At 40.0% G+C, this 15,400-nt stretch overlaps 1 protein-coding gene across 6 annotated transcripts in view; it reads right to left on the bottom strand.

The window, feature by feature from the left end:
- The window catches only part of OCRL (OCRL inositol polyphosphate-5-phosphatase), a 70,086-nt gene extending 61,895 nt beyond the window's left edge, over window positions 1–8,191 (bottom strand). For 4 of the 6 annotated variants that reach the window (XM_047081926.1, XM_047081925.1, XM_047081927.1 and 1 more), the window contains exons 1-2: window positions 7,237–7,489; window positions 2,521–2,600 (exon numbers count right to left, since the gene is read on the bottom strand). In XM_047081926.1, coding sequence (XP_046937882.1) covers window positions 2,521–2,600; window positions 7,237–7,430 — 274 coding nt within the window. In that variant the 5' untranslated portion in view covers window positions 7,431–7,489. Of the gene's footprint in view, window positions 1–2,520; window positions 2,601–7,236; window positions 7,490–7,577; window positions 7,761–8,096 lie in introns of those variants that run through there. The other 2 variants (XM_047081928.1, XM_047081930.1) reach the window with 2 other exon arrangements.
- Window positions 8,192–15,400: the final 7,209 nt, after the last annotated feature.

Here is a 15,400-nt window from a genome sequence, read left to right as displayed (position 1 = left end):
GAATGGAACAACTCAAAGCAAATCAAGCAATGACAATAGTAGGCAATATAAGAACATGTTAATTCAAGTGAAGGGGAGTTTAATTCCCCTCAACCAAAACATACTGACTTTAATATAATCTGTGTCATTTATTCTTTTTTTTAAGATTTTATTTTTAAGTAATCTCTACACCCAACATGGGGCTTCAATTTAAAACACTGAGATCAAGAGTCACATGCTCTACCAACTATGCCAGGCAGGTGTCCCTAGATAATTCTTATAAAAAGTCAAGAAAGTGACCCCAAAGGCCCAGAAGTGAATTATTTTCTTAACTTGGACCTAGTCTCTGAAAACTTCCAGCAATCTCCTTTCTTCAGCCTTTGCCATGTTTAGGATCAGAGAATACCTTCAGTTCTTGACCTTCAGGCTACAATTTAATACCTGGGTCGGGTCTACCACACCCAACAAGGAAGTATAAAACAGGGCAAAGCACAGTCTCTGTAGTTCAGAGCTTGGTTTTCTCCCCTCCCCCGGCTGTGTCTAGATCCAACCCATCTCTTCCTCTTGGACTTCCCTGGATTTGGCCAACAGCACCTGTAAGACCCTCCTGGCTAGTTGAACTCTGGGTACTGACTCCTTAGGATTAGTCTGGATCTACCTTGGCCAGATGGAGTAGCCTCAGCCTTTTCTAGCTCCTTCAGAAGCCCAGATTGTATATTTGGCTGCATTATTCAGTTACTACAGAAGCTATGGTAAGGAACTAAGTAGTCTAATATTAAAAAAATAGCCTCAATATCCTTACTAGCATGATGAATCAACAGACAATAGTGAATCAGGACACAGTACTTTAAGTTCCCCACTGTTCTCCAGTAACTTTAATTCCTTAAAACCCAAGTATTTATAGACTTATCAAAATGGATGCACAGGCTGGGAAACAAAGGATGTGAAAACTGAAGGAGGTAGCCATCCTAGATTTGTTATGGGGAACGACTATGTGTGCACACACATATTTTCTTAGATTCCAACCTAACAATCTACCTTATATTTCTTATTAAAAACAATACTAAGAGAAAGAGAGTTAAAGAGACTGTAGAAGTAGTACAAAAAGGTAGAGGGTTAATAGGATGCAAAAACCTAAAGTTGTGTTCTTTAGTTTTTCTCCTCCTTAAAGGGCTAGGTATGTAATAAAGGGTACTACACCATGAAAAGTAAAGTGACCACAGCAACTTACTATGGCAGGCAAGTGCCTTGTTCAACATGTAACTCTCACACAGGTCAGGCTAAACGGCTATTTCACTCTTCTACACAATGTGGAGACTGTTGTTTTTAATTCTCAATACGATGTTGTCTTAAAAAGTCATACCCACTTAGTATTTCTACTTACAGGAATAAATCCTAATACGAGATGTGCAAGAAGATTTATGTACAGAGATATTCATCACATTACTATTTAAACTAGCAAAAAATAACTCAAATGTCAAACACAGGAATACTTACATTATAGGCTATTCATAAAATGGAATAGTACACTACCTATTTATAGCATGGAAAAGCACTCAATATGATGGCATGCAGAACAGACAAAAAACTACATATAGTGTGAGTTCTGCCCACCATGAAAGTTACATGTGTAAAAAAAAAAAAGGGAAAATGTTATGTGTTTGTTCCTGAAGGATGGGAATGTACTTATTTTCTGTATACTTTTCTGTTCTTTCCAAACTTTCTACAGTATACACATTACTTCTGTGATAAAAAAAAGTTCAATGTAGTTTAAAAAAGAATCCATGCAAGGTAAGATTCAAGTTTTTCAAGAAGCTACAGCTGATACAGAATGTTTCTTTCTGACAAAGCCAATGAACCTACTGGAAACATAATGCGTTTGTTCTCTAGTAATCAATTTTCCTTCTACAGCAATGTGAGACGACAGAAGCAACACTTCCCACACAAAGCTCCCAAATTTTGAGTCTCATTGTAGCAGATGAAACAACAGATTTTCTGTTCTCTGTCCCCAAATTTGAGGGCACGAAGCCAAATATGTCCTCTCTGGAGTATGATTCACCAACATCAAGGTCTGAGAATCAGCACAATTGAGTGTAAGGTATTAAAATCTGGTAAGGCATGTTGCCAAATGTTTTAACTTCAAACAGTGTGGGGAGAAAGTACTGAATGTGTGTGAATCCAGTGACCTTGATACTTTACAATGAGCAGTGTGTTTGTTAAACCAAGAATGTCATTTAAATCCACATAGAAGTCCATAAGCATAAAAGACTACCAACATAGGTAAGAGACTACATACATCTCTAACACCCAGCCAGGGAAGCAGGTGAGTCTATATACATATTTCAGTATAGCCCTTCAGCACTCATAGACAAAGTATTTACCATGTTCTCAATGGTAGCTTAGTAATGTTATCACTTTATGCAAAGACTAATACATTTCATTTTATGTGTAGTGACATATTTAAATATGTATGGTATTAGACAATGCAAGAACGACTAAGGAAAAACACTGTAAAACTAGCTAGGCAATTAAAGCTAGTACCTTGAACGCATCTAAAGTGGCTATTTATAGGAATGATATCTTGAACATGCTGTTCCTTCTCGCGCAACTGGATTATTAACCTAGGAAACAGAAGAAGGCATCAACGAATGGCTACTGAAAAACCCAAACATTTAACAACAAAATATACTGCTGTGTTGTTACACAAATCTGGTCCATATTTATGAGACTTACTATATCTCATATTACTTACTATATCTCATATATTCCCTGGATCTGAGCATCATGACAGTGAGATATCACTCGAGATCTAAGAGAATGTTAGTGACGATCAATATCTGAATACCCACACTGTCCTATGCCATAAAGAATATATAATAGTCTATGTCCTAAAAACAGCTTACAATCTCAAAAGCAAGGATTATAGTGCATACACCTTCAGAGTATGTATACTAGAGCAAAGAATAGCTAGGTGTGAATGCCATGAGGGCAGACTTATGATTGCATTTTCACCATAGTATTTCTAGCAACTATCACAGTGCTTGGCACATAGCAGTCACTCAAGTTTGCTGAATAAGTGAATTAGAAATTTCATAAATTAGCTTTCAGATTATATTCCTCTGGCTTTTACCAAAGAATGGCTCTATCTCTTCAAACGACTATATAGGTTCATGGAGAAGTAAGAAGAGGTGCCCAGCCAGCTGGATCAGTTAACATAACCTGTGACCAAGGCAGCAGATATCATAACCAGTGCCTTATATTCCTTGTGTTTTACTATGGTTTCCAACTTCATGCTGGTATTTCTAGGTAAACATAACTGATTTGGCCTCCCAGTATGAAATGAAGGACTTCTAAATTCCTAGGTACTCATGAAATATTAATTTTCATTTACTGCTTATCCTTAGTGGCCCAGGATCAAGGTATGACCTACTGGTAAAACGACCATTCTGAACATCTCCTAGCTTCCCCAAATCAAGCAGTCTTCAGGTGGTTCTTTTTGCCAGGAACACTCTTGTATTCTTTCCGAGACCCAGCTCAAGTATCACCTCCTCTTTGCAGCTTTTCCTAATTCTCCCAAGCAGAAGCAGTCCCCTTTGTTTGGTCCCCTTTGTTTGCCCCTCTACTAGAGCATTTACACCCTTCATTGCAGTTATATTTATTTCCTTCATTGATTTGAGCTCCTTGAAAACAAAGACCCTATCATATTCAGTTTGCCTCCTGCCTAAGAGATGCTCAATAAATATTGGTTGAATCAATGGCCCAGTTTCACTAAGCTATAAACAGAGATAAATTTCTAAATATAATTTGTTCAACCTGACATTAAAAAATGTCATTGTTTTGAAGGGCTTTATTTCTAGTTTGATGTCTTCTCAGGGGCTTGTTTTAGCTTTTTGAATTTTTTTCAAATGTATTAACTTTAAAGGAGATCACATGGGGAAAGGAATTGCTCAGATAGAACTAAGGGAAATAAAAGTATTAATGCTGTATTTCTGCTCTGATTCTGCATGCCTAATCTGTAGGGGTTCATATTTTAAGGTGACTAGAGGAATATGGGGCAGGCTCCTTTCAATGTGCAAAATTCATGAGTCAAGCAGAGTCCTATAAACCCAGATGGAGATCAGAAACTAGATAAAAAGCAAGAGTGAAGGAGGAAGAGCTTACTTTGGGGAAAATGAACACAAACCAATACAATCTCCAAGAAATGACTAAAAAGACAGTGTTTGATATTAGCAGTTAAAGCTTGAACTAGGTTGTACTGTTAAAAGCCCTCACAAAAGGGACAACATAGATGGACCTTGAGGGCATTATTCTAAGTGAAATAAGGTAGAAAAAGACAAATATCATATGATCTCACTTATATGTAGAATCTAAAAACAAAACAAAACCAAAAAACCAAAATCATAGATACAGAGGATAGGTGGTGGTTAGAGGTGGGGGGTAGGTGAAATGGATGGAGGGGGTCAAAAGGCTCAAACTTCCAGTTATAAAATAAATAAGTCATGGGGATGTAATGTATAGCATGGTGACTACAATCAATAATACTGTACTGTATATTTGAAAGGTGCTAAGAGAGTAGATCTCAAAAGTTCTCATCATAAGAAAAAAATCTGTAACTATGTATGGTGATGGATGTTAAGGAGCCTTACTGTGGTCATTTCACAATATATACAAATATTGAATCATTGTGTTGTGCACTTGAAACTAATATATGTCAATTATATCTCAATTTAAAAATGCAACCTCCCCCCAAAAAATCCATCACAAAACAAAGATCAACTTGGAATTTAAGTCAATTCCACAATATCTACCATGTGTTAGTCACTAAATAAATTGTAGCAAGAATAGGGTTAAGAATAAGTATAAAAATTCTTCTGGAGTTCATGGCAGGCTCAGTCAGTAGAGCATACGACTCTTGGTCTCAGGGTCATGAGTTCAAGCTCCATATTGGGCATGGAGCCTACTTAAAATTTTTTTAAAAAATTCTTCCTAAATGTAATCATTACTTTCAGAACAGAAAGATGAAAAATAATAGGTATATGACAAAACAATGGAAATTAGAACCTGAGTGTTGTCAAACAGAAAAGAGTAACAAATTTTGAATGCAGACTCAGCATTATTCTAGGAAATACTTTGATTTGTTCAAGGAAGGTTAAAGATGAAACAACAGGTTGCATCATAATCCATTCTCCTTGAAAAAAACCCTTATTTTCAATTGTAATTTTACTCTCTCAACTAAATTTCTCCTATTGACAGCAGGTTGACAGCAGGAACTACAGTACTAAATACTAAAACAGACTTCAAGTTCTAGAATAAAAAGACCAAAGGAAAAAAGTTGTGAGAAGAGCCCAAGTCAGAGAAGGTACCCATGAGACAAGAATGTGAGGATTATAGATGGTATGACAATAGTCGGTATCTCCAATAAATGATTTCAAAAGAAACTTCTCAAACGGTGTCATTCTGAAATGTTACATGTGTTCAAATCTCAGGTATGCTACTTCCTAACTATGAACAAGTGACTTAATCTCTCTGTGCCTCAATTTCTGTATCTAGAAAATGGGGGTGATGGTGATATCACAATTTCACAGTAACCCTGACATGAGGGTTAAATGAACTAATTCATGCAAAGTGCTCAGAAGAGTACCTGGCACACACCAAGCCAATTAAGTCTCAGTTGTTGCTATACCCCCTTAACTCAAACAGATATGGAACATAAAACTTTCATTTCTTTGTGGAGAGGACACAAATAGAGCTATCACTCCGAGTTTACCAGTTCTCCTACCACATGAGGCAAGATAGAATGAGGCATTCATTTCAAGGCCAGCTGCTCACTCCCCTATTAGCTAACTAGAGCTCCAACCCTATCAAACCAAGGAACCATATCTGAGGCTGTGGTCATTTCAACAATGTAGCTATTTTATTTAATCCTCAAAACATTGTTTTTACAGAAGAGGAAACCAAGATGTAAAAAATTTACTGATTTATTCAAGGGTCACATCTCTCCACCCCATTCTAGCCTTTGGAAGTGGCAGTGGTATTCCACTTTTCAATTCACTTTTCTGTTGAATTTACTATTCAACTGGTCTTTCAGTGTTTGATGAAATCTGGGGAAAATAACATCAATTTACCACATCAACAGAACTGACCAAGCAGGACCTAAGGAAGAACCACTTCATAGGCCCTGCTGTTGTCCAGTTAGAGTGGCAGCAAGAGTCTCAAGAAAAGGGCAGGCTAGGTCAGTGGGAATTTCTTCTGTGTAAATTCGACAGCATAGACCCAGACTGAGTCTGTAAGATCTAAAAGCAGGGACCGAGAAAAATTGGCCGAATCCAATGTTGGGAGAAAGCAGGATTTAAAAATCACCGATTTTTAAACTCCGATGTCAAGAAACCAACAGAAGACCCAAGGGAGGTGAATTGGGCACAGAGCGATAGGGCCTATGCTATGTATGTAATGGTCACCATGGATACTTTTAAGATGAGGCATTAGTGGAAAGGGAGTGAGATCAGCAGCTATAGTGATAGCTTATCAAAATAATCTTTTATTCAACCAGTCAACAGTATTTACTGAGCTCCTATATATGCAAGGCAGAATGGAAAGTAACACACACTGATACACTGCCAAATGCTGTTTATATTTCTACACGTTTCGTTACTTTTTCTAACAGTCAAGTCAATAAGTGAGGCAGTTACTGGCTTACACTAAACCATTACTGAATTAATGAATATGCCTGCAAGCAAGTGAAATAAGGGAGTAGGGCGACAGGAGGAACCAGTTGAATGGGTTAAGAAAAGGCACTTCTGTAAGGTTAACAATGCAGCTCTTCTACAACACTTTTACTTTTTGCAAACCGCTTTTGCATTTATTTATTATTCCACCAGTTGCAACTTCAAAGTCTATAAGGTAAGGCAGTTAATGTTTTCATTTGACCGATGAGGACACCAAGGCCCAGAAATCATTGTTGACTTGCCCAAGATTACACAACACATGCCAGTTGCAGAGGCAGGAACTAAAAACCCAGGCTTCCTGCTTCAACGCCCGCCTGTTGAGTCCTTCCACTGAGCCACACTGCCAGGAGCGACCTAGCGGCTTGAGAGTTGGGGACAAAGCCCCATGGCTACAGCACTCACACTTCACACCTGGGCCTGAACCTGTTGCCCACGCTGCCTCAGTGGACGGAGAGTGGGCGGCTTGTCGCGGTTTGGGGTTAGGAGGTAATGGCAGGCTCCCCTCCTCCGTGGGAATCAGGTGGTTACTTACTCATATTGCCCGTTCCTTTGGGCTAGCGTCAGGAAGCAGGGCTCCCGGAGAGCACCCTTCATCTCCATACCCTCAACAGTATGTGGGCGACAGTCAAGGGTCTCCTCCAGAAGCGCGGCCGGGGAGGGGTGGCGCGGTGCGGGGTGGAGGGAGGCTCCCGCCCCTCTGCCCGCCCTCCTGGGTGCCCAAGGCATCGCCTCCCGCGCCGGCCCCCCTCCTCGGCTCGGCTCTGCCTCTGAGTCCGACCGACCACCCACCCCTCTGCCGCGTTCCGCAGTCCCTCCGACCCCCGCCCCTCCCGCCCTGCGCGGCCTCCCCTCCCCCTTCCCTCTGGTGGATACGGCAAGGGGCTGGGCTCCGACCGGGAGCGGCGGCTCCATCCCGGCGGCCTCCGGGCTCAGTGGGGCTGCGGACTGCGGGCGGATCCCACCGCCCTTGGTTGCGCGCTGTTTGAGGAACAACTCCGCGAAGGGCACCGGGCGCCGGGCGCCGGGAGCCGGGAGTCGGGAGCCGGGAGCCGGGAGCCGAGCCGAGAACCGAGAGCCTGACCCGAGAGAGAGCGGCGCCTTGCGCCCCCGTCAGTTTTCCAGGCCGCCGCAGATTTCGCCCCCTGCGGCCAACCTGCGGAACTGCAGCGAGAGACCGACGGACGCGGGAGTCTCTACCAGGTCCAAGGAGGAGTGCGTTTTAAATGCTGCCTGTGACACCAGAATTATTCTGTGGATTTTGAAGATTGCCACAGAAACAAAACACAGCCATACCTGTGGGAAAACTCAAATGTGTTGGGCCAATAGGACCCACATCATCCAGAAAAAAAAATCCTTATTACAGTTAGAACGCGCCGTGTTGGTTAATTCTACCTCTCAGATGTTCTCCCCTTCCTCTTCTTCCTTCCACCACCGAAATCGTCGGACAAATCCTCAAAGCTTCGACCTTTGCTCTTCCTATGCACCCCCTCCAGGTCCTCTCTAAGCAGACAACGACCAAATACACTTCCCTTAGCTCAGACCCCTTGCCTAATACACCCCATCGTTAACACAATACTGGATGACAAAACTAACTCGTCATTTCACACTGCCACTCAGGCTTGAAACTTCGAAGCCGTATGCTTTCTTCCTCTCTCCTAATTTCTCTGTATCTAATCCGTCAACAAAGGTTGTTAATATTTTATTTGGAGTTACTTTCAGATTCCTTGTTTTCTCCCCATCTGTACCACCATTCACTTTGTTAGCTCTTGTGATATCTCCTTTGTCATTTTACTCTGTTGATAATCATAACAACATTCTTCTCAGAGTAATGTTTCAATTGTATTTTTTACTTGTTCAAGAATCTACACTGGACTAAATAGCAAGACTGATCTTAAATCTATAGTAATTAAAACAGTGTGGAGTGGAGTGGAGCTGGTCAGACCCATAGAACAGAATACAGAGCCCCAAACAGACCCACACATATATGGAAAGTTGATATGCAACATATGTGGCATTTCAAATCAATGGGAGAAGAATAGATTATTCACTAAATGATGCTGGGACTCCTGATCATCACTATAGAAAATAATAAAACTAGATCTCTACCTCATACCATAGAGGAAAATTTCAATCCCATGTTGATTCAAGATCCAAATGTGAAAAAGCAAAATTTTACAGCTTTCTGAAGAAAATAGGAGAATATCTTTATGAACTGGGAATAGGGAATGAGAATGGCTCTTTAAGACACCAGATAGTGCAAACAATAAAGGAATCAATAGATACATTTAACTACATTAAATTTCAAAATGCATGTGCTTCAAGACAACATAAACATGTTAAAAGACAAGCCACATACTGGGAGAAGATATTTTTGATGCATATAACTGACAAAGGATAACCTATGAAGTTCTACACTTCTACTTGTCATCATCTTACCTATTTCTCTCCCACCACACTCTGCAACTCACTCTGCTTAGTCACACTGCTCCTTGTTATTCCTAGAACTTTCTAGGCACACTATTGCTTCAGGGCCTTTGCACTTGCTGTTTACTCTGCCTGGCCTCTCACCTCCTTTGGGTCTTTGTTCAAATGACACATTCTCAATGAGGCCTTCCTAGACATCTTCATTTAACATTGCAATTCAACAATCTCCTTATCCATTTCTACTGAAACATGCAGCTTCATTCATCTTCCACATTCATTTTTCCCCCCACAGGATTCATCACTATCCATTATCCTATATTTTACTTATTGATCTTGTTTATTGTTTACCTTCCTCCACTAGAATATAAGTTCCATGAGGGCAGAGATTTTGTCTGTTTTGTTCATAACTGCATTCCCAGCACCTACAACCATTCTTGGAACAAAGTATACACTAGAAAAATATTGATTAAAGTAATGAATGAATTAGTGTTCAGAATGTATAAGAACTGCTATAAATCAGTGAGAAAAAGAAAGAAACCTGGTAGAAAAATTGACAAAATATATGAATAAGCAATTCATAGTCAAAGAAACCCAAATGGCCAATAAAGACAAGAAAGGAAGTTTCACTTCATTACTATTCAGAGAAATTGAAAATTGAAGCAATGAGATAGCATTTCACAACCATTGGTTCGGCAGAATTTGAAAATTCACATCACACCAGGGCGCCAGGATGGCTCAGTTGGTTGAGCATCCGGCTCTTGATTTCAGCTCATGTCATGATCCCAGGGTCATGGAGACTGCTTAGAATTCTCTCTTTCTCCCTCTGCCCTTCTCCCCTGCTCATTCTCTCTCTCTCTCTCTCTCTCTCTCTCCCTTTGCCCCTCTGCCCCACTTGCACTCACACGTTCTCTCTCTCCCTTTCTAAAATAAAACAAATAAGAGGTTGGGAAAAAATGGAAATATATTGAGGTGAGGTCACTAAAAACTGTGGTCTCTCACAGGGGAGACAATGACTTTCTCCAAAAAAAAAAAAAAATAGTAAGTGGATGTTGTAATAGTAATACCAAAAATAATCCTGGTGGCTAGTGTTGAATGCTCATGTGACAATCTCCACATGGATTTACATACATACTTTCATTTAATCCTCACTAAATCCCTGTAAAGTGGTAATATTATTGTTTCCATTTTAAAGGTGAGAAAAATGAGACTCAGAGAAGTTTAGCAGCTTTCCCATTAACTAGTAAATGTCAGAATCAAGATTCAAAGTTAATGTTAGTCTGACTCCGAAGATGGAACTTTTTTTTTAAAGTGGGCCTCATGCCCAGTGCAGAGCCCAATAGGGGGTTTGAACTCACGACCTCAAGATCAAGACCTGAGCTGAGACCAAGAGTCACCTGCTCAACTGACTGAACCACGCAGGCACCCCAGAGTTGGAACTTTTTAACCAAACACATTATGCTGTTCGTTCAATATTAACAGTATTAACAGTAAGTGTTTATTTAGAACCCTCTATGTGCCAGGCATCATGGTAACTTCCCTACCTGTATTATCGCATTTAATTTGATGAAACTGAAGTTGAGAGAGAGGGTTTGAGAACTTGAATAAGGTGGAGAAGGAGGGAACAGCCACAGTTGGAGAGTGACAGTGAATCCAGAAAAATTAATAAAGTGTTTAGGGTCAACAGAGAAAGCCCAATTGGAGGAAGATGACATGAATTTCTATGGTGGTCCAAATCAGCATGGGTCTGTAACTTTCTGTAGCAATGCTTGGCAGATTTTGAAAAGCGGGAGTAGTAAAAATATACCAAGAAGGTGCATTAAGCTTGGGAATTAGTATAGCAGGCAAAGCAGTAGGTCATGGGGTGAGGGAGTTTAAAGTGGTAGTTGGGATGCATTGAAATAGCTTATTCTGGAGTCAAAGTTAAGTAAAGGTATGTATCCCCTCAGCCTAAGACCAGCAGAGAGAATGAAGGCAAGCTTGACGAATGCAATCATTCCCCTGGGTCTGATCCTGTAGCAAATTATTGTATTTTTTTAGGATCACTTCAGGGACTATGCTTACTTAGATGCTTCTGTATATGTTAAGTAATTTTTGTAAGTTGGCTAAAATCATTATTTTAGCCACAACCACCTTCTGACTTAGCTACAGTTGTTAATGATGTCATTGTTTAGTCACCCAAGTTTGAAACTTCAGATTTATTGGTGAACCGTGTTTCCCCTTCATCCATCATATCCAATAACTCAAGTTTTGTCAGTTCTATAGCAAATTCCTTAGTGTATATCTCTGATCATTCTCACCTATCATCATCAGATGGCATTGTGCCTAACTAAATAAAGGTCTTACAGTCTATACTTGTATTTAGATGCAAGAGACATCCAATGCGAAGAGTTAAATGGCTGTGGAACAAAATTTAAATAAGTGAAACTCTAGTGGGGCACCTGGGTGGCTCAGTTGGTTAAGTATCCAACTTCGGCTCAGGTCATGATCTCACAGCTCATGGGTTCGAGCCCTGTGTCAGGCTCCGTGCTGACAGCTCAGAGCCTAGAGCCTGCTTCAGATTCTGTGTCTCCCTCTCTCTCTGCCCCTCCACTGCTCACACTCTCTCTGTCTCTCAAAAATAAGCATTAAAAAAATTAAATGAAACTCTAGCTTCAAGAAAACATGAGTCTCACCACCTTCACCACCACCACAAATATACACAGACAACACACATGCACACCATATATGTACAACATACACACACACACAATTAAATTGGTGCTCAGTGCCTATCTTTTATACATTAGACTACTGTAACTAAGAGCTTAGAACTTACAGGCTTTTTAGAGACAAAATTTAAAAAGTGAGATCTTAAGAAAAGAATATAAAATACTAAAAGAAAATGAGAAAACTTATAAATAATTATTTAATTAAATGGCTACAAAATATAACATATCAAGTTCATTATTACATTTTCTTTTTTATTTTTTTAAAGTTTACTTATGTATCTTGAGAGAGAGAAAGAGAGGCAAGCACGCAAGCATGAGTGTGAGTGGGGGAGGGGTGGAGAGAGGGAGAAAGAGAATCTGAAGCAGGGCTTCAGGGACTCTATCTCCTGAGCCATGAGATCCTGACCTGAGCCAAAATTGAGAGTCAGACATTTAACTAACTGAGCCACCGAGGCACCCCAATTTTCTATTTATTAAAAAATCCACTGTCTTTAAAAACAATTTCTGGGTTGGATCTTCTCACTTCTCAAGAATTTCCAATATGCATAATAATTATGGAGAAATCACAGCCATTATAAATTAAATTAGTTATGCACAGACAAATAATTCCAAAGCCGAATTACAAAAGCCCTTTCAAAAATTTATAACAAAAATATAAATATTTAATGCAAGATGTGGATGCATTTTAATATGTTTAATATGATGCTGGCTGAAGCCTTCACAAGTGAGAGAGCTTAGGGCCTACAAAGGCAGAAACAGGCCTGCCTAACATAGATGAGGCTGGGGAGGATTTCACATAGGTGAGTCAGCAGCCAGAGGCTGAAAGGCAAGATGAACAGAGGTATAAATGATTCACTGATTTTTAAATCACTGCTAGTTGAAAAGCTTCACTTTTCATATACACAAATCCAACATAGATCTGGCTTTCCATACAAAGTGGCATAAAGAAGAGCTCATTTTTATTTACAGATTTCCATTTGTACTTTTCATTTCTTTTAGAATTTGGTACTTGCTGCTTTATTCCCACCCTAGCTAATTTCTTCATTTCCTTCTGCCTCCACCCCTATTTCTTTCTGCTAGGTCAGGCTCTCCTTTCTGTTTCAAGAATCCCATAGCCAGGTCTGGCATTGCCCAGGCCTACTTTCCTTCTGGAGATGCTGAACTGAAAGAATACAGAGTTAGCCGGGCATTTAAGGCCCCAAGGATTCTGTGCTGAACATATCTTCCCAGTTACTTCCCAAGACCACTCTTTATAAACCTTATGCTCTACCCAGCGTTTCTCTTAAGAACTGAACATGTGCAGTGGTTAGTGGCAATCAGACTGGTGTGCTCACGATTCAGGTACTCCATTGATAATTCAGCTGAATACTGCTAACTTGTCATCTCGGTCTTAACCTTTATAGAGTGTTAATTTTTTTTAATGGTCACAAGCTGGTTAATATATACCTACAAAGAATTAGAGAGATGCTGATGTTGAAACACAGACTGTAAAAATGATAAAAATTCTACAAATTCTCGAGGTGATAATCATCAGACCCATAAGTTGCATTTATCTGATCAAAATTCTTACATGGCACGTAAAGATTTCTCTAGTACATACTTCAAAAACCTGAAAATAGGGTTATGACTAAATTCAACTTTTTTTTTTGTCTATTTGTGATATTTAATCCACTGTGGGGGCGCCTGCTGGCTCAATTGGTAGAGCACGCAACTCTTAATCTCAGGGTCATGAGTTCAAGCCCCATGTTGGGCATGGAGCCTACTATGAAAAAAATCTACACTGTGATAGATCTAGTGGGATGATCTATGAGCATTACTTAAGCTCCCTTCTATCCTCAACCCTGTGACCCTTCTCGAGGCAGGCAGTGACACATAAGACTGGTCTCACCTCCAACACAGGTATCATGAAAGAAGGACAGAACATTCTCTTTAGGTTATTGTTTTATGCCTCAGTCCAGGGTGTAAGACAGATTTAGGAAGAATACTTGCTGGGGAAGATATGTTATGTTACTCACCCCATTACTCTACCCTAGTGGATAAAAGCCTCAGAACTGAGAAGAGGAAGGCAAGTAGGAAAAAGGAACTTAGAAGATGGGATCTTGTGGTCATGATGAGAGGAAGCAGCGTTTGGTAGCAGTAGGGACTGTGTCATTAGAGGCCTGACGGGGAGTTAGCTGCCTTAATGAATGGCAGTAGGGATGGATAAGAGGGTGACTGTATATCCCAGGGAAGGATGGTGCAGAATATATCAAGAGCCCTAGAAGTAGACACCTCCTCCCCACCACTGCTATTTCAGTCTTGCATAAACTCTAGAGTTCCAAATCAAGGTGAGAGTAAAGAAGGGAAGAGGTAACTCCTAAATCTGATTGAGTTTAACATGAAATGATACACACACACACACACACACACACACACACACACACGCACACACACACACACACACACAGCAATGAATTGACTAAGTTTACGGCGACAAGGCTAGATTGTTTTCTGCTCTCAGGAAGAATGGTGCCTCTAGAAAGAAATTAAGTCTAAATATAGGCAGTGTAAGCTCAAGAACCTTTTCTCTCTTGCTATGGCTGTGTACCTAGCACCTAGCACCTAGCACCTAGCACGGTAGCTATTTGATAGGTATCTGTGGAACATATAATTATCCCTTGCAGAAAATAATGCATGATTTAGAATTTTCCTAATGCTGTTAAGCATCAAAACAAGTTGTGAAATGCTGCTTTAATCAATTTGACTATTTAATTTCTTGATCACATGGTACGATTTCCATCTCATTAATGTTGTCTTTTCCCCAACCTCCTCTGCAACTATACCTGCTGGAATATTCTCTGTTCTTCAATGCTCACCTCAAATGGTCCTTCCTCTTGAAGCTCTTCTCCTGTCACCCCTCAGCTGGAAAAGAATGCTCCCTCTTCTGAACAACAGTGTCTCTGTGTACCTCTTATAGAACTTCTTGGAACTTTTCAAGGTCTATCTTGTATCATATTGTTACAGAACGAATAAGCACATGATGAGCTCTGATGTTTCTTATCTTTACTCTCCCACCACCTCCTCAGCATTTTATTGTTATACTTTTTCAAGTAAATCATTTACAAAACATTTATTTATATTTTTCCATAGTATGCCTATTTTTTCCTTCTTTTGATGAACATAAAATATATATGTACAGCTTAACAAATGATTATAAAGTGAATGCCCATGTAACCTCTAGCCAGGTCAAGAAATCAAACATCATTGGGGTGCCTCTTGATCTCGGGGCTGACGGTTCAAGTTCCAGGTTGAGTGTAGAAATTACTTAAAAATAAAGTCTTTAATAAAAAAATAAAAGAAAGCAAACATTGTTAGCATTTTGGAAGACACCCCTCAACCTGATACCTCTCTTTCTGACCACCTCTTCTTCTTCCACCCAGAATTAAACCAGGGCTGGTACTGAGTCAGGATAGTCTGATGAGGCATAAAAGCTTCTGTCTGTTTGGATTAGTCAAGGTTTGTGTCTTACCAGTTGTTTAAATTTTTGAGGATCATCCCTGTACATAGCCACTGTCTTGACTTCTA

The sequence above is a fragment of the Lynx rufus genome, unplaced genomic scaffold (genome assembly GCF_022079265.1).
Source record: "Lynx rufus isolate CCGP_SWC_20201006 ecotype Redwood Valley unplaced genomic scaffold, mLynRuf1.p SCAF_19, whole genome shotgun sequence".
In the NCBI taxonomy this organism is placed as follows: Eukaryota; Metazoa; Chordata; class Mammalia; order Carnivora; family Felidae; genus Lynx; species Lynx rufus.
Note: the sequence above shows the minus strand (reverse complement) of the source record. Positions and strands in the feature narration are given on the sequence as shown.